A 17,349-nucleotide genomic window follows, 5' to 3' on the forward strand; every position below is an offset into this window, starting at 1 on the left:
CGCGCTCAGCCGTGCGGGTCTCCACCTCCTTTACTGCCTGAATTTCAGTACCATAAAGGCATATCTCAAGCAGGCAACATGCATTCAAGTCCCCTTATTTACTAAAGCGGGAAGGAGGCGCATTCACACCTTAGGGCTCTTAGTTTTAACCACTTCATCCAGTCAAGGTTTCTTATCAAATTTATCATCTCCCATCAGATGATATTATTCAACATTCTGAATCCTCCGTAGTGGCAAAGGGATAAAGCAAAGTTATATTTAACCCTCTCAGTTCAAATAATCATTATTAAGCCGAATAAAATTTTCTGGAGAAAGCAAGAAAAAAACATGGTCCAACGAGTTATATATGTACCATGGAACAGTAAGTTATATACGTATCCTGGAGCAATAAGTTATATGAAGTAGTAAGTTATATACGTACCGTTGATTAGTAAGTTCTATACGTACCATGGAGTAGTTAGCGAAGAACCCCTTGCCCCCGAAGCTGCCGTCCGATAAGAGCCTCACGGTGATCGCGTTACCGGTGGATTTGACGAAGGCGGTCTCAGGCATGGTGTTGCCGCAGTGGTGGAGCAGGACCGGGGCCGTGGTGTCCTCCCCGTCGTACACCTAAGAGTAAGCCAATGACAGGTGATAATGTAAGCCCGAGCTCTATAACAGGTGAGAAAGTTGTCCGGATTCTATACGCATCTCACCTTTACCTGAGACAAAACAAGTGGGAATACTCATATAGTCCGGGTTCTATGGCCTTTTCACTCTATCTAAAATTGTCCATCTCTCCGTCTTGAATGCTGAATTTTTATAATAGTCTATCACTAGAATATGATACTTGTCACGAATAAGTGCTATGAAAAGGATGTACAGCCATAGTATTGTGCTTCTGCCAATGAAGTTTGTGAAATAAGTAACAAAAGGACGAAATACTGACCCAAATTAATGAGAAAATATTATAATTGGCTCAAAGGACATGGTAACGACTTACTGATATATTTTGGCTGCATCACTGTCATGTTCTCTAGTACTGTATATTTAAGGTGCAAACTAAGTCCCTATATAAAAAAGAGACAAAATTACAGATAACATAAAAGAGATTATTAAGCTGTAGTAAGCAAAATAAAAGGAAAATAAAATGCATTTCAAAGTCTACTAGGTCAACAGGAACACGACTTCATGAGAATGTGAGAAAATATAGACGGTATAATATGATGGAGAAATAGGAATTATATAAAAAGGAATGAAGAGGGTCATTAGGTGCAATGCCACGAATCAAGGAATGAATTGTCGTTGTTGTTACTCCAAGCTCAAGTGGACGTGAACTCGATCGATTGCTGGCATTCGGACACTTCAGTCGAACACTCCAGATCTTCGGTTGAAGTAGTGTTGAAGGTTTGTCTGTGATTGAGGGTGATGGGGGGTTTAGGTGTGCTGTGAGGGTATGCATTATCACTGGAACACTTCACATGCGTTTCTACTTCGAATTCTAAGGTGAGTAACAGATAGGTAGATAGAACCGGCTGAAAGAAAGAGTTTAAAGGGAACTGAAACATATCAACTCTTTTCATTCGACTCTACTTCATGTTTGTGAGATGAACAACAGATGTAGAGCACAAGTAGACATTTCAACAGACAAAAAGACAGAGTTTAAGGGAGTTACTCATTAACACAAGTACTTAAACCAACCATGGAAAGTTTCACATGCAAATTTACATACAACGAAAAGAGAAAGTTCCATTTGAAATTTATGAGATGAAGAAATTACACAGGCAGATAGGGAGACAGACTAAAAGACAGATTCAGGTGGCACTTAGATATACCCACTGTAACATTATCGTAGGAACAGTTGGCATGCGGTTCCACGTCGAATTCGGTGAAGTTCAGCTCAACTACATGGGTGGGGTTCACTACTATGGTCCACACACAGCTGGAGTCCTTGTCATAGGGTTCTGGGTAGTTCGGGGAGTGGATGCTGCCTCGTGGGGCGGTGAAGCGTCCGCCGCAGCCTGAAAATCGAGGTGTTCATTAGGCTAACGCGTTTGATATGGCCGCGTATTTTTCTTTCAGTTTTAGGTCTTTAAGCCAGTGATGCATTTTTTTTATGATATTTTTCCCACCACCAGACAATCATCCTCAATTTAGGATAAATCTCTAGCAATGAAGGAGTTAAGTGGGTTCGTTAGGTTACCATCAAACGATTTCGAGAAATTAATTGAAGGAACAAAGTAAATAAAAATTGCTCTATTATATGACCCCTCCTGCTCAAAAGGTCTCTCCTAAGCTAAGCAAAAATAAAAAAGCTAATGGGGGGGTGAGAAGCAAGAACATCAGAAAAAATAATCACTGTGGACGAAGGGGTTAATAAGAGGGGTAAAAGGAGAAAGAAGAATGAGCAAAGATTCAATAAAATATACGGTACTTTTATCTCTTCCTGTCTCGCCATCGGGAAGGGTGATTTAGATGCTGAAGCCATTGTTCCTGAGAGACTCTTGTGTATTCATTTGTATTCCAATCCATTCCTATGTATTTCTTTTTACAATCATGTGTTGCCAAGTACTCCCATATATTCCCGTATATTTTTATGCATTCTGCTATATTGCTATGTACTCCTCTTTATTCTTGTAGACCTCCCTGTATATTTCAGTGTACTCCTATGCACTCTGTGGTATTCCTACTCATTCCTGTGCATTTCTATAGATTCTTGTATCATTGTAAGGGAGGATACTATAGATTTTTAAGCCCCTACACTTGGGAAGACTCGCATGAAATCCTCTTTACTCCACTGTAAGTCTTCCTATGTACTCCCACCAATTCTTACTTATTCCTACGTATCCTTATAAAGCTTTACGTCTCACCGTCTGGGAGGGTGTTATAGGAGATGTTGAAGCCCCTGCCCCTGAGAGATTCGTCGCTGCTGAAGGTGACGAAGGCGTGGTTGCCCTGTGACGTGAGCACCACGGGTTGTTGCTGCTGATGGCACAGGGTCGTCAGCAGCGGGGAATAAACGTCCTGACCTCCGTAGACCTGGAAGGGAGGTAGACTAAGTGTATCAAAGGGTCCGGATTATATGGCGGATAGCACACACACACACACACACACACAAAGATGTATACAAGAAAACTTGCTCACACGCATATCACCCTCCCCCCACACACATGTATCAAATATTCCCTCAGTCCAACAAATAATAATAATAATAATAGTTTCATATAGACATACACACTCAAAACCCACAAAGCAGCGCTCTACGCACACAGAATTCCTTAGAAATCTCGTAGAATATTTTATAGTCTTTATTTTCTGAGATTTAGTGGTTGAAAATACGTCTACAGTACACATCATACATTTGATTAGAGGAGATTCAAGACTCAATATTTCCGTCCACCTAACTCCACCCCCTCCCCCTCTCTCTCTCTCATGAAGTAGGCATAAAATTAACATCTCTATTATTGATTTTTGCAGAGGACAGGCAAACAGACAGACAGACAGACAAGCTTTCTCTTATAAATATATACGGATTTTTTTAGCGGTCGTCAATTTTACATGTTCCATGGCATGTACTGGAACATGAAATTTGGTTATAAATGCATTTCGAGTTCATTAAACTGGAACAAAGTCATGTGAAATAGATATACTCGTGCTGATTTACCTACATCTTGGTTATGCTCGGATCATCATCGTCGTCGTCGACACTAAAAATGGTATTAGTTACAAAAGAGTGGTATGGAAAACTTGTAAAACAGTGGTATTGACTTATTCTGCAGGTGAGGTCTGGGAAATAAGCAGTAAAAGGATGAGAAGCTTAGCCTGTAGAGCATTTATTCTACCCTGACAAAGATCCTTAACCCCTTTCAGCTATTTTGATTATGCAGTACAGTCAGAATGAACGACTAATTTGGTTAGTAAGTAAGTAGACGCATTTCAACCCCATAACCAATACTGATCAAAGTTTATGCAACCACATTTTGTATTTGTCATAAAAATGGCCCAGTTCAGTCACGTGAAAACAGACCAACTCCTGTAAAGGTGAATGAACTCCACTTACATTCAGAGTGTCATAAACGCATCCACCGGCGCTCTCAATATCAAAGTCGTGGATCGTTATGTGCACCCTGGTTCCCGGCGCCGTCCTGATGTACCACTCGCAGTCCGTCTCGGGGGGGTACATGTGGGGGTAGTTGGGACTGGTGAAGCTGTCTGACGCCTTGGTGAAGTGACCCCCGCACCCTGAAGACGAAGAAAATGGTGAAGAAGAAAGAGGAGGAGAAGGAGGAGGAGGAGGAGGAGGAGAAGACGTGGGAGATGGCAATGACGATGACATTATGAGAGAGAGAGAGAGAGAGAGAGAGAGACTACTGAAACTGACAAAATTTGGTGAACAGGACCTCACACGCTGATGAAAGGATGCAGAAGAATTTAGTAAAGAAGAAGAGGATGTTTATTTTTTGAGTGAAAAGAAAAAGAAAAGCAGAATGTTTGTTGTCTGAATGCTCGGTGAGTTCGTCTGACAAGGGAAAATCTAGAGCAAACTGACTTTAGGTGTCTGAAGTAAGCCTAAACTTGAAGTCTAATCTAACTTCAGATTTAGCCCAATATACCTCCAGCTAACCGAATACAGTGCTAAATGATATCTAACCTAACTGTACCGAACCGAACCAAACCCGACCGTAATTTAAATCAATTGCAGTTTCAAATCTAGCTTAGTATAACAACAATGCAACTTACAAAAATCGAACCTAGCGTAACCAAACAAAACCGATCCTAACCAAGCCTGAACGAACTTTGATACGTAACTTGAAAAAAAAAAAAAAGCTAACCTAACTCATCCCAAAGATGTAATTCTAAACAAAATTTTATATATTCGCCAGCCCCAAATCTAACCTAATGCAACTGAACCTTCAGCAACTATACTCGAACCTAACTTCACCAACTTAACTTCATATCAAAACAAAACTTTATATTATATCTCAACTTCACATCTAACCTAAATAATCCAGTCTTCAGGAACTGTAATCAAACTTAACCCAGCCACACTAACCATGCACGATCCACTCGAGCCGGAACCCATTTTCAGCCACGGAGTAGTCGCTAAGGAAATGGACCTCGAGGACGTTCTTGTGCGGTGAGGTGGACAGAGGGGGAGGTGGGTTGCGACAGAAGTGACCCAGCTGTGTCCTGGTGCCCTGTAGCGTCTCTGCCTCTCGCACCTGCAGAAGGAAGAGGAAGAAAACGAAGAAGGACGTTTTCGGATTAATTCTTATCGACTGGACAAAGGTCGTTATGGCAGACACTCAATTTTTGCAAAGTCTCAATCTCCTCTGGAACACTGCCTCTCGGACCTTCAGGGGGAGGAGGTGTTGTTAAGGCGGACGAAGAAGGGCATTTTAAGGTAAGGGGGAAGGTTCATTTTAGGGGTCTTGAGGGGGACAGTGAAGGGAATTTCAAGGGAGACGGAAAGGTGTTTTAGAATTTTGAAGGGAGACGGAGAAGGGGATCTTAAGGGGGTGAAGAGGGGTTTTAGGAAGGATAGGAAAAGGAATTTAGAGGAAGCGAGGAGGGGGTTTTAGGGGGTTTCAAGGGGGTGAGGAAAGGAGATTTTAAGGGAGCTGGGAGGGGGTTTTAAGGGGCTGTAAGATGGACAGGGAAAGGGATTTTAAAGAGTTGGCTGTGGGTCTTAAAAGATTTCAAAGGGATGTTCTTGTGTTGTGATGTGGACTGACAGGATGAGCCAGTTGGGACTATGTTGTGTTCTATGGTCGGATTCAGAAACACACAGTCCATTCCCAGTCGTATATCTTATTCGTTTAAGCAGGGAGGACAAACATAATGTAGAATCTGCCCTTGTCTTGCGTCTTCTCAACAAAAATAAATCTTACATATGAAGAAAATATTACAGATTATAATAATAATAATAATAATAATTAATAATAATAATAATAATAATAATAATAATAATAATAATAATTACTGTTATCATTAATTAGTATTACTTATAAGTGGTTGGTGAGGGCGTTCACCACCCACTCACTTGATGTAGTGCTGCTTTCGAGTGCCTGCCCTTTCCTCTCTTCCTTCTTTCCTTTTCTGTCATTCTTGCCTTCATTGTTTCTTCTTCCTTCTTTGTACAGGTGACTCTACACTGAGTGAGAAGCCAAATGGTTTCCTGTACATCAGGAAACCATTTACTACGCTGGATGGTAACTATATAACCAGATTATGGCGCCTGGTGGTTTAGTGGACAATTAAAGCGCTCCAATCCGATTGAGCCTGTGCAGGTTTATATCCGAGGGGTGGTTGGGGTTTATTGCTCACGTAATGTCACTAACGGATGAGTGAGGCTGGACACCCATCTTAAATGTCAGGACCAACTTGCCTAGCCCGGGGCTCCTACGCTCCTCATGGGGAAACACTGGATAAGATATTGAATGAATGAATGAATGAATTAGTGCTTACTTTTGAGAGAACAAAAAGGAAAGGAGGATGCAGAAACTTCCAGTATCTTTAACTTTGTGCAAATCCGCATCCAAATTACGATCGGGAGTCGAGCTAAATGCGTTTGTGAATACGAACCCTGATTCCACTCCACCTCTCTCTCTCTCTCTCTCTCTCTCTCTCTCTCTCTCACCTCCACGTAATCAAAGGAGCAGCGGATTCCCTCATGATCCATATGGTCCTCCAGCACAAAGTCGCTGAAGGAAGCGTTGATGGAGTTGCCCCTGGGAGCGACGATGATCCAGGTGCAGTTGCGGTCGTGGGGGTACGGATCAGGGTAGTTGGGGGTCGTTATAGTCCCTCGGTGGCCACGGATCACTCTGTTGCAGTCTGGGAAAAATTGATTGATAGGTAGGTAGGTAGATAGATGGATGGATGGTGGTAGATAGATAGACTGACAGATAGAAAGGGAGACAGATAGACAGATAGGGAGAGAAATAGGTAGGGCCAGGTTGGGCAGGGCCGGGTCGGACCTCTGATGTGAGAAAATGCCACTACTTGACAAGACACTCGAGAGGGCTTCTCCCTCGCCCATAATCAAATCGGCCTTTTAGTCTGACTACAACTGCCATCAATTTAGCTGATCGGAGTTAGGGATCTTTGTCAGTTTAAAACATGTACACTATAGATTTCAAAAGTAAATAATAGACAAATAAATAAACAAATAAACCTCGTACTTACTGGTGTGGTACTGAGCTTTGAATCCCCTCTCAGCACGCGAGTGGTCCGACCTGAAGCGGATCCAGAGAGTGTTTGATGTGGAGTTGATGCCCATAACACCTTGACTATTGGTGCAGTAGCGGCCTAGGAGTGGGGACCGCCGGGTGCTGCCGTCTCGAACCTTTGCCATGAGAAGAGAAGAGAAGGCTTAGGATTAATGCCTATCGACAGTAGAGTGTAACTGAGGGAGGCGATCAATGTTTACCAAGTCACAGTCTTCTAGAATACAACACACAACATTGGAGAGTAGGTTGGCTGCCAGGTGTTGCCGTGTTGATCTTTGCCATGAGAATAAAAGAATGCTTACAATTAATACCTATCGATTTCCCGAGGATCGTTTATGCAGGCAGCTGATATTTTGTAAGTCACAATCGTCGCACAGAAAACGACATGTAGTAATCGAAAAACCTCCTCAGCCTGTGCCCTACCAGGTGACCTATCATTCTCCTTCTCCTCCCCGTTGTTTCATTTCCATACACTCTCCAGGTCAATCATCCATCGTCCTGCTCCTAACCATATCACTCTCATACATTCTCCTAGTTAGTCTCTTCCCCTCCTGATCTCCCAGCCACCTCACTTTCATAGTCTCCTACCCGATCTCATACTCTCCTCTTGGCAGCCACCTCACTCTTATACATTCTTAGATACTCACACTTCTCAGTTTTTCACCCTTCTGCCGACAACCATCTTACTCTCATGCACTCCCAAGTTCACCACCTTACTCTTACATACACTTTCCAATAATCTTTCACCTTAACTTTACCCATACTTCCGTCGTTTTAAGTTTATTTAGCTGAGCTCAGTGGCAGAATAAGGCGATACTACGGCCGTACATACATTCCATAGCACTTCTTTGTGACTAGCGCCATATTCTAGTACTAATTTTTTGTTGTTGCCCGGCATTCAGCGTGGATATTGGGCGATTTTAGGCCAAACTAAATTGGAAAGAGAATAGTCAGAGTGTGGACGTACTTCAACGTAATCATAGAAGCAGTTCCTGGTAGATTCTAGGTCCAGATCGGTGAAGTAGAGAGAAACACTTGAGCCTTGAGCCACCCTAATGGTCCAGTAGCAGTCGGCTCGGTGGTGGTACGGCTGAGGGTACCCGGGAGAGACGATTTCACCAGATACCCCTGTCAAGGTACCGCCACAACCTGCAGAAAACATGAGATATGTTGGTTAGAGAATGATCTGTAATGGAGACTGTGCGCACACGCACGCTGGCACACATGCATGCACGCACACACACACGCACGCACACACGCACACACACACACGCATACGCACACACACATACACACACACACTTACTCGCTCACGCGCACATACGCGCATGCACACACGCACACGTACAAGCACATCAGCACATGCACAGAGACACACGGACACAGACATACAGACACACATATACACATTGACACAAAAACATGGATGTACGTGAGCACACACACACACACACACACACACACACACACACACACACACACACACATACACTTTTCCACTCTCATTCACATTAGGTACTTAATGCATGAATCTTCTGTGTGTAAATACAAGTATGCCAATTGTCTGAATTGATTATTTAATGGGATATGTGTGTGTATAATTACGAAATACTGGCTCCTAAGCAATTTATATTTAGATTTTTGAACTCTTCCCATCGCCATATTTTTTTGAAAAATTAATATTGCAAGTAACAAACGTTTTTATTCACCTGAGGGAAATCTCAAGGATGCAAACTAGTAACCACTTGAATTCAAATATTTCTTTTTCATTTCACACAGATTACCACCAGACGACCGTCACTCAGTTTAGGCAGAATCTCTCGTGGCTAAGGGCTGAAGTGCTGTCTCTAACCCCTTCAGTCCGAAGATTCTTCCCTAGGCCGAATAACATCGTTTGAAGGTAAACAAAATGAAGTTAGAAATACGCCATTGGATTGAAAGGGTTAAGAGCCGTAGCGATTAGTACTCTGGTAAAGAGTGATGATACTTGGTAACTTTGCTGCAACCATTACTCAAAATCCCTTATATATTTCTCTCATGGCAGCAGACAAATGTACTGGTTGAACTCTGTCCAGTAAATTCCTTTGATATCATGAAAATCAACGGTGCAAAGGATAATTATTCAAAGCCTCCAGCGACAGCAAAAACCATCCGACAATAGGAAAAGGTAATTAATAATTTCTGAATCCTGTTACTAGTTTTCATCTGAATAAAATCGTCTGGTTGTAGCTGGAACTGAATATTAGACTTCTTCCAGCCATGAGAGGATTAATGGTGGCAGTATTAATACTCTCAGCATCCTATAGGTCATGTTTAGAAGAATAAAATTGACCGTTGATGTTAGGAATAGAATACTAGTGAACCGAGACCACGAGTGGATTAATGGTGCCAGTATTAACCCTCTCAGGGTAACGAAACTCTCTCTCAGCTGAATATAATCGTCTGGCGTTCGCTGGAATAAAATACTAAGAGCTATCCCAACCTTGAGAAGATGAATCATGACGGATCAACACTCCCAGGATCCTATGACTTATTCTCAGCTGAAGCAGAATGGGGAAGACAAGGCCATGAGATTATCAATGTTAACCTGTACCAACGCCCTCAGGATCTTATGAATCGCTGTCACAATTACGTACCTGTAGTCAAGCCGTCCCACAGAATCTTGAACCCCTTTTTGGTTAAGTAACTATCGCTGTGGAATTTGAGGTAGAGCTGGTTGCTGTGAGAGAGAATTTCTGGCAGGGTCCTGTTGAAGCTGCAGATTCTGTTCAGCAAAGGTGATGTGGAGTACCTGCCGTTCCTGGAAGAGGGCAGGTACAAACGTGAGCGAAAATTCATGCACAATCCTCTGCCAGCATTGTATCTTGCTTTCCATGCGTCCCACTTCTCCCATTTCCAGCTATCCATCTCTGTCTGTCTGTGTTTTTCACTTTATTTTCAGGTGTTTTCTGACCTTATTTATTTCTTATTTTACTTCTCTGACTTTTTACTTCATTTCTCATCTTATTTACTAGTGCTTATTACGCTGTTTCATACCTTATTTACTGGCACTTATTACGCTGTTTCTCACCTTATTTCCAGGTAGTCGTAGCCGCAGTGGCTCTCCTCCTCCATCTGCATGTCGACGAACTGGAGGCGTATCTGTCTGCGAGATGGAACAGTGATGGTCCACTCACAGGTGCGGGAGTTGGGATAGTTCTCGGGATAATTGGGAGAGGTGAGGACTCCGGTGAGCGTGTGGTAGTGGCCCCCGCACGCTGAAATAGAGAGGGTTAGTGAGAGTGTGTGTGTATATGTGTGTGTGTGTAAGAGAGAGAGAGAGAGAGAGAGAGAGAGAGAGAGAGAGAGAGAGAGAGAGAGAGAGAGAGAGAAATATAACAGAATCAAACCCATCCCTAGAAACGTCAAAGAAAGAACACCCACTCCTAAAAACGTCAAGGATGACACACGTTAAAAGTTCTAAAGGTATACCCATTCCTAGAAACGTCAAGGAACGCACACTCACACCTAGAAACGTCAAAGAAAGCACACTCACACCCAAAAACGTCATGGAAGGCTCACGTTACAAGTTATGGAAGTCACACTCACCTCTGGAAGCGTCAATGCCGTGGTAGAAGGCGGAGAAGCCATCGTGGTTGACTGTGTGGTCGGAATGGAAGCGGATGGTGACCAGGTTATCCGAGGAGGTCATCACTGGGGGTAGGGTGTTGCCACAGAAACGGCTGGTACAAAGGTGGATAGGTCATAGTACTACGGTTTTAATTAGTATACCTGTTTCACCTTACTTGGCCCAGATTTTCGTCCATTTTCGGATTATATTAAGTAGCTCAATGGCAGAAGAAGGCCCTGCTTTGGCTGTACATCATTTCCGTGGCACATCTTCCTAACCAGCATCATATTCTATTGTTAATTCAGTACTACAATTCTGCATTAAAGAGGGAGATATGCCAATTTTAGGCCAAGTTTTAGTGAAAAGGATCTAGTAGGTACAATAATAATAATAATAATAATAATAATAATAATATTAATAATAATAATAATAATAATGATAATAATAATAATAATAATAATAATAATAATAATAATAATAATAATAATAATGATAATAATAATAGTCATAATAATAATGATAATGATAATTTATTGTTTTGTTTTTGTTATTGCTGATTTTCTTGCTGTTATTGTTATAAATTGTGGGATAGCTTTCCCTGTACCAAGGTTTTTCTTGCCCTTTTGACCCTACCTCACCCTTCTTTGGGTGAGAAAATAGTTCGGGATGATTGTGACTTCTGCGATTGATATCATCATTGGCATAATTAACTGAACATCATTCAGGCCGTTGGAAGGACACTCGACCGACCCTGCTGTGGCGTTGTCTACCACGGGAGGGCGCGGGATCCCTAAATGGTGTATGTAATGTACTGTACCTGTTGGACGGACCGACAAAAGCAGCTACTTAATTGTGGCCGACGGGTCTGTTCAGTCAGACAGACCGGGGTTAAGTAACAACTTCGTCTTAAACACACACGCATCCTCACACCCTCCCTCGCCCTCCCCCAAACCCATACTCACTCGCCCATTTGTCCACCTGCCCCGGGAATGGAGGAGTTATCAAATATCTCTATGTAGTCGTAGGGGCAGTTACTTCGACCCTCTAGCATGAAGGAGGTCCATGTGAGCTGGATGACGTAGCCCTGGGGAAGAAGAATGCTTAGGTTAATTCTCGTTCCTCTTATTTCTCGATTTATTTAGCACCTAAATATTTCCTTATTTATTAGTTATATTCATATCGACACAGTTTCAATCAATACCATACAAGAGGATGTTGATATGTAGGTCTGCAGAATAATCGCTAAGAAAGGGGTATTACGAAGCTCCAACGCTACTGAGAATGGTTGCAGATGGACAGTGGGGAAACAAACCTGAGGTAGGTCCAGCACCCAAATGCAGTCAGTGTTGGCGGGGTAGTTCTGAGGGCTGTTCGGCGAGCTAATTACCCCGGTTAGAGCCGTTAGGACGCCGCCACAACCTATTAGAAAGAATATTCACTTGAAGATTATTATTACCTATGTTGGAGCATTTAGGACACCGCCGGAGCCTGATAAGGAATATTTTTAGAGACCGGTGTTACTCATTCAGTATCGTTAAAACTCCTTCTTAGTCTTCTATAAAGTACCTATCTATCTATCTGTTTTTCTGTCTGTCTGTCTATCCATCTGTTTATCTGTCTCTCTGTCTGTCTACTTATCTAAATATCTGTCTACCTATCAATTTATCCGTCTACCTATCTATATATGCAAATTATAGATAGACGGATAGTTTAATATAGATAGATAGATCAACAGGTAAATAGATATGTAAGGATCAGTTCTATCCCTGGCAGAGCTGTAATAGAAAAGACAGTGCTCCATGGCAGATAAAGACAATGCCACAGCCTGACAATCTCCTCTCCGTGGCTAATACCATACTCCAGTGTTATTCTGTTGACACACCCAAGAATTCAAGATGGGCAGATATCAGCTTAAGGCCAAGTGAAACGCGTATTCTTCCCTACTCACTGGTATCCACGGTGGAGTAATTGGCGATGAATCCGTAGTTGTGTTCGCTGCTATCGGTGACGAATTTAATCCACATGTAGTTATGGGTGGCCAGGACGGGGTCAGGCCTATGGGTTTCAGGGCCACAGTACCGGCCTAGCAAAGGGGAGGTAGGGCGTCTTCCATCCCTTATCTGGGGCCATACCGTAAGGATTAGGACATAGAAACGGAGTATATTTCTCTCCCTCTCCCACTCTCTCTCTCTCTCTCTCATTAGGCCACAGCATCACCGGTTTACTTGTATCAGTTATTATACCAAAGAAATGAAAAGTGTACTGTATTAGTTATTCAGTCACAGCAATATAGGCGCTTGTATTATGAAGCCAACTACTATTAGGTGATATGTAGGAAACCAGAATGATGTCATGGTATTGAGGAGGTTAATGGGGATTTATTTTTAATCCTGTAACTACGAGGGGCCTCCCATAACTTAAAATGAATCACTTTAATCCCATGACTTAGTTTTTATTCCTTTTCTTTATACCATCAGGCAGTATTACTTAGTTTGGACAAGACTCTTCGAACTGTAGAAGCTAGACTAAGCTTTCAATATCTCCATTAAAAGAGATATCCCAGAAACTGAAGCAAATTATCTGGTGGTATCAAGAAGGAAACATTATAGCACGCCATCGGAATGAAGGGGTAAATAATCATAAGTTCAGTACAAAAATAACCATCGGGCTGAAAGAATGAAGGTACAGAAGTGATCCAACGTTGACACTGATGATGACGATGACGGTGGTTTTGGTGACGATGATAAAGACAGCAGTGAAAAATAGAGATGCTTTTCCTTCTCATATTTTACTCACCTCTACGTAGTCAAAAATGCAGCGTCCAGACCAGAACGAAGGCCCTTCAATATCGAAGAAGGTGAAGTTGAGTAGAATGGCCTTCCCGGGAGGTTGATTGATGAGATACACACACTCTCGGTTAGCTGGATACCTGTCTGTAGGAGAGAAAATATATGTTTGCGTAATTTGTCCACATGTCATTCTACCCCTACATCTATCTACGTATATATCTACCTATCTATCTGTCCATCTATTTACCAGTCTGTCAATAACATACATGACTAGGCTTTGGACAGTTCGTTAATTTGGTATCAGGCAATAATCTTCACCCTCCTTTAGCTCTGAAATTTTCGGAGGCTGTATTAATAAAGGTAGAAGCATAACCAAGCAGTCTTACACACGTCAAACTAAAGAAAACTTGGAGTATTATATTTGGACTTCAGCTCTATTAGTAAAGATACAAAGACAGACACCCTAACGCTAAACAAAGTCTGGAAATTCGTACCTGGGCTGTAAGGTGAGCGAATGATTCCGGTGGGAGCGCTGTACTCTCCCCCACACGCTGTAAAGGATGGGATTAGGTAGAGTCAGGTTAGATTAAGTTAGGCTACGGTAGATTAAATTAGGTTAGGTCGGGTTAGACAGGTTTAGGTTGGGGTAAGAGAGGGCGTTGCACTTGGCTTCCATGTTTTAAATCGTTCACTGTGATGACTTATTTTTATTGTTCATTCTCTCTCTCTCTCTCTCTCTCCCTCTCGATCGAACCGCTGCATCTAGTCATTATACTGCCACCCCTCGACTTCAATAACTCCCCTCTGTTCTAATTAACCCACTTTGGTATACCCACATTTGTATACTTATCCATTCTGTTCATATTTCAATCTACGTATATATTAATGTACTCATCAACCAATCAATCAATCCATTCCTTAATCACTTGGTACCTTGCCCTGATCTCAGCTTGATTAACCCATCTATCTAACATTGATCAACAGCATACATCAGTCTATCTGCCTATCCATTGCTCTATCCATCTACCTATCTGCCTCATACCCACCCACTCGGTACCTCGCCCGGAACCCAGCATGAGCGAACGAATAATCCGACACGAAGACCACGAATAGTTTGTTTCCCGTAGACTGGATTGGTTCAGGGATGTTGACTCCGCAGGCCCTGACGATGAGGGGGCTGTCTGCCGTGCCCCCGTCTCTCACCTGGGGGGATAGCGGTTTACAATGAGTGCGATTCGAAATGGGGTTCGGGGTTCGAAATGGGGTTCAGAGAAATTGGGGTTTATAATAGGGTTCAAAGAAATAAGGATTTAAAATGGCTTTCAAATAACTAAGAGGTCAATATGGGGTGCAAGTGGATGGGGTTCAAAATGGGGTTCAGAGATGGGTACAAATGTTGGGTTCTAGCTGAGAGTAGAAACTGGAGCTCAGAGAAGTAGGGGAACTTCAGCTTGCAGTCCACCAATACTACCACCACCACTACTACCACAACTACTACTACTACTACTACTACCATTCCCCTACGCTGAATGAAATCGTGTGACAGTAACAAGAATGAGATGAAGTCGTTATGGTACAAACTTATCCTCTCAGAGCTGACAACAAATATTACTAGCTAGGAAAAAAAATGGTATTGAAAGAGCCTCCCGAGGAAATTAAAAAAAAAAAAAAAATCTGTCAATGGCGAGAAGATATTGCAGACGTCATCGTACAAGCCTTCCAAAGTAAAAAAATAATAGTAAAAAAAAAAAGTGGCAAGGAAAGCACCCTCCTCTTCCTCTCAAAAATTAGTGAATAATAGATATATAAACAGAAAAAAATATGCATATAAGTAAAGACAAAAAAAGAGTAAATAAATGTGCATCAACAACAAGAGTAAGGTAAGGAAATAAATCCATCTCTGCATCATTACATCAGAAGTATCGTTCGTTCAGAAAAGATCTCTCCTAACCTGAATAATATGGCCTGGCAGCAGTAGGAATAAAATAAAAGTAAGTAAAGATATTTTCGTACTTTTCCCTTAGTCTGAATTGAAGTAAAGCAAGAAAAGAACCAGAAATTAACATGAACCACATATCCTAATGAATACTTTCTTCCCAGACTTAATAAAAGAGTTTGTCAGAAGTAGATATGCAGAGACTAAATCTATTTCAACACTGCCATGTTGGATGAATCATACTAAAAACATCTTCCCTGAGCTGAATAAAACCATCTGATAAAACGGAAATGGATGAAATAAACCATCTGGCTGAAAGCGAAAGAAACAAACCTACTTCTAAATAGTCGAATCTGCAGGCTCGCTCATACTCCAAGTGGAACTCCGTGAAGTTAAGGTTGATCCTTTCTCGAGGATGGACTCTGTGAAAGTATTAATAAAAGATCTTAGAGATGAGTAAGGTCTTCTTAGTTACCTGTTGCTGCTCTCAGACGATTTTATTCCACCTAGGCAAGGTGTCTCGTACTGAAGGAATTTACTGAGGCTATATCTAACCCTCAGTTCCAGAAAAACCAATCCTAAGCTGAATAAAATCGTCAGGAGATTGCAAGGATAAAATGGAAAGTACACACCTGGGCTAAAAGAGATAGTAATACGGTACCTGATCTCCCACTCGCATCTCAGGTTGTGGTGGTATCTGTCTGACAGTGTAGGGGCAGAGAACTCGCCGTGTTCGTTGCTGAGTAGGCCGCCACACCCGGGAATGCCTGGGTGGAGAGGACGGTGAAAATGTATGAGACACTGAGATCGTACTCCTGGTGGCATAGGAGGCTTCGTAGTACCTATTCCTTAGTGATTTATTTTACCTTACATATATATTAATATTTTCTCGCGCTTTATTTATGCCTTTTTAATTTCACATTAGTTTGCATCAGGAACATAAAAAGATATATGGCCTCTCGCATTTTTTAAAACTCTGACCTATTGGGTGTTTGTCGATTTCACGTAATCCCAGCAAATTCTACTGTTTTCATTCTCAGAGCTACAGCTTTTGGATGTTTTTCATGGGACTGGCCTCTCCCTCACTCCCTTCAGAGATCTAATATTACTCGACTTCGCACCACTGGGTGTTCATTTCTTATATTACTCTCTTCAGTGCAGTTACTTTTTTTTTTTTAAGTACTAGTTTTTGTTTGTGACGATGAAGTCTATTTTGATGCCCTGCTATTCCACCGCCTACACTGTTTCTTATAAAGAAGGTATTCATTACTGGAAGACTGTCTCTTTCAGCTATTTTTACAAGCTTTTCGCCTCTACCATTCCAACCAGCTCATTCCAAAGAGTTCTACAGCAGTCTCTCTTACCCTTTTCTTACCTCTTCTTGCAGTAAAGTCTCTTATTATTAACGTATACTAGGTTTTCTGCTTTTCAGAGCTTCTTGTACATCTTCATAAAGCTTTTCATTTTCTTCCTTCTCACAGATTGCTTCCGGAGCATGTACAAGGACTATATTAATCTTATAACTCATATTCAATTTTAATATGAGGCTTGCAGCTCTTTCGTTTTATATTTTAAAAAATTTGAATATAACCACTGATCAAAAGTCCTATAAAATTATTTTATTCTATTTCCACATTTGTCTTGTGGCATAGTATGCGATCATCCATCATGATTAAACTTAAATGTCAGCAAACTGAAAAATCTGTCCTTCTAACTCTGCTACGCGCTGTAAGAGATGAGGAAGCCAGTGTCACAGCAGCTGTGCGAGTGGAAGTCCTACAGCGCCTCACGGTTCCATTATAG

At 41.9% G+C, this 17,349-nt stretch overlaps 1 protein-coding gene across 1 annotated transcript in view; it reads right to left on the minus strand.

Moving 5' to 3' along the window:
• The window catches only part of LOC145401104 (cubilin-like), an 87,122-nt gene that overhangs the window by 44,231 nt on the left and 25,542 nt on the right, over nt 1–17,349 (minus strand). Inside the window, exons 16-34 of the mRNA XM_080273476.1 lie at nt 16,208–16,313; nt 15,884–15,968; nt 14,657–14,813; nt 14,105–14,161; nt 13,618–13,754; nt 12,770–12,941; nt 12,134–12,240; nt 11,784–11,905; nt 10,800–10,933; nt 10,282–10,468; nt 9,848–10,011; nt 8,179–8,360; nt 7,168–7,327; nt 6,620–6,816; nt 5,033–5,201; nt 4,040–4,221; nt 2,850–3,018; nt 1,819–2,000; nt 448–609 (exon numbers count right to left, since the gene is read on the minus strand). Coding sequence (XP_080129602.1) covers nt 448–609; nt 1,819–2,000; nt 2,850–3,018; nt 4,040–4,221; nt 5,033–5,201; nt 6,620–6,816; nt 7,168–7,327; nt 8,179–8,360; nt 9,848–10,011; nt 10,282–10,468; nt 10,800–10,933; nt 11,784–11,905; nt 12,134–12,240; nt 12,770–12,941; nt 13,618–13,754; nt 14,105–14,161; nt 14,657–14,813; nt 15,884–15,968; nt 16,208–16,313 — 2,831 coding nt within the window. The remainder of the gene's footprint in view (nt 1–447; nt 610–1,818; nt 2,001–2,849; nt 3,019–4,039; nt 4,222–5,032; nt 5,202–6,619; nt 6,817–7,167; nt 7,328–8,178; nt 8,361–9,847; nt 10,012–10,281; nt 10,469–10,799; nt 10,934–11,783; nt 11,906–12,133; nt 12,241–12,769; nt 12,942–13,617; nt 13,755–14,104; nt 14,162–14,656; nt 14,814–15,883; nt 15,969–16,207; nt 16,314–17,349) is intronic.

The sequence above is a fragment of the Coenobita brevimanus genome, chromosome 54, assembly GCF_032717465.1.
Source record: "Coenobita brevimanus isolate Jiangsu-jjx chromosome 54, ASM3271746v2, whole genome shotgun sequence".
Classification (NCBI taxonomy): Eukaryota; Metazoa; Arthropoda; class Malacostraca; order Decapoda; family Coenobitidae; genus Coenobita; species Coenobita brevimanus.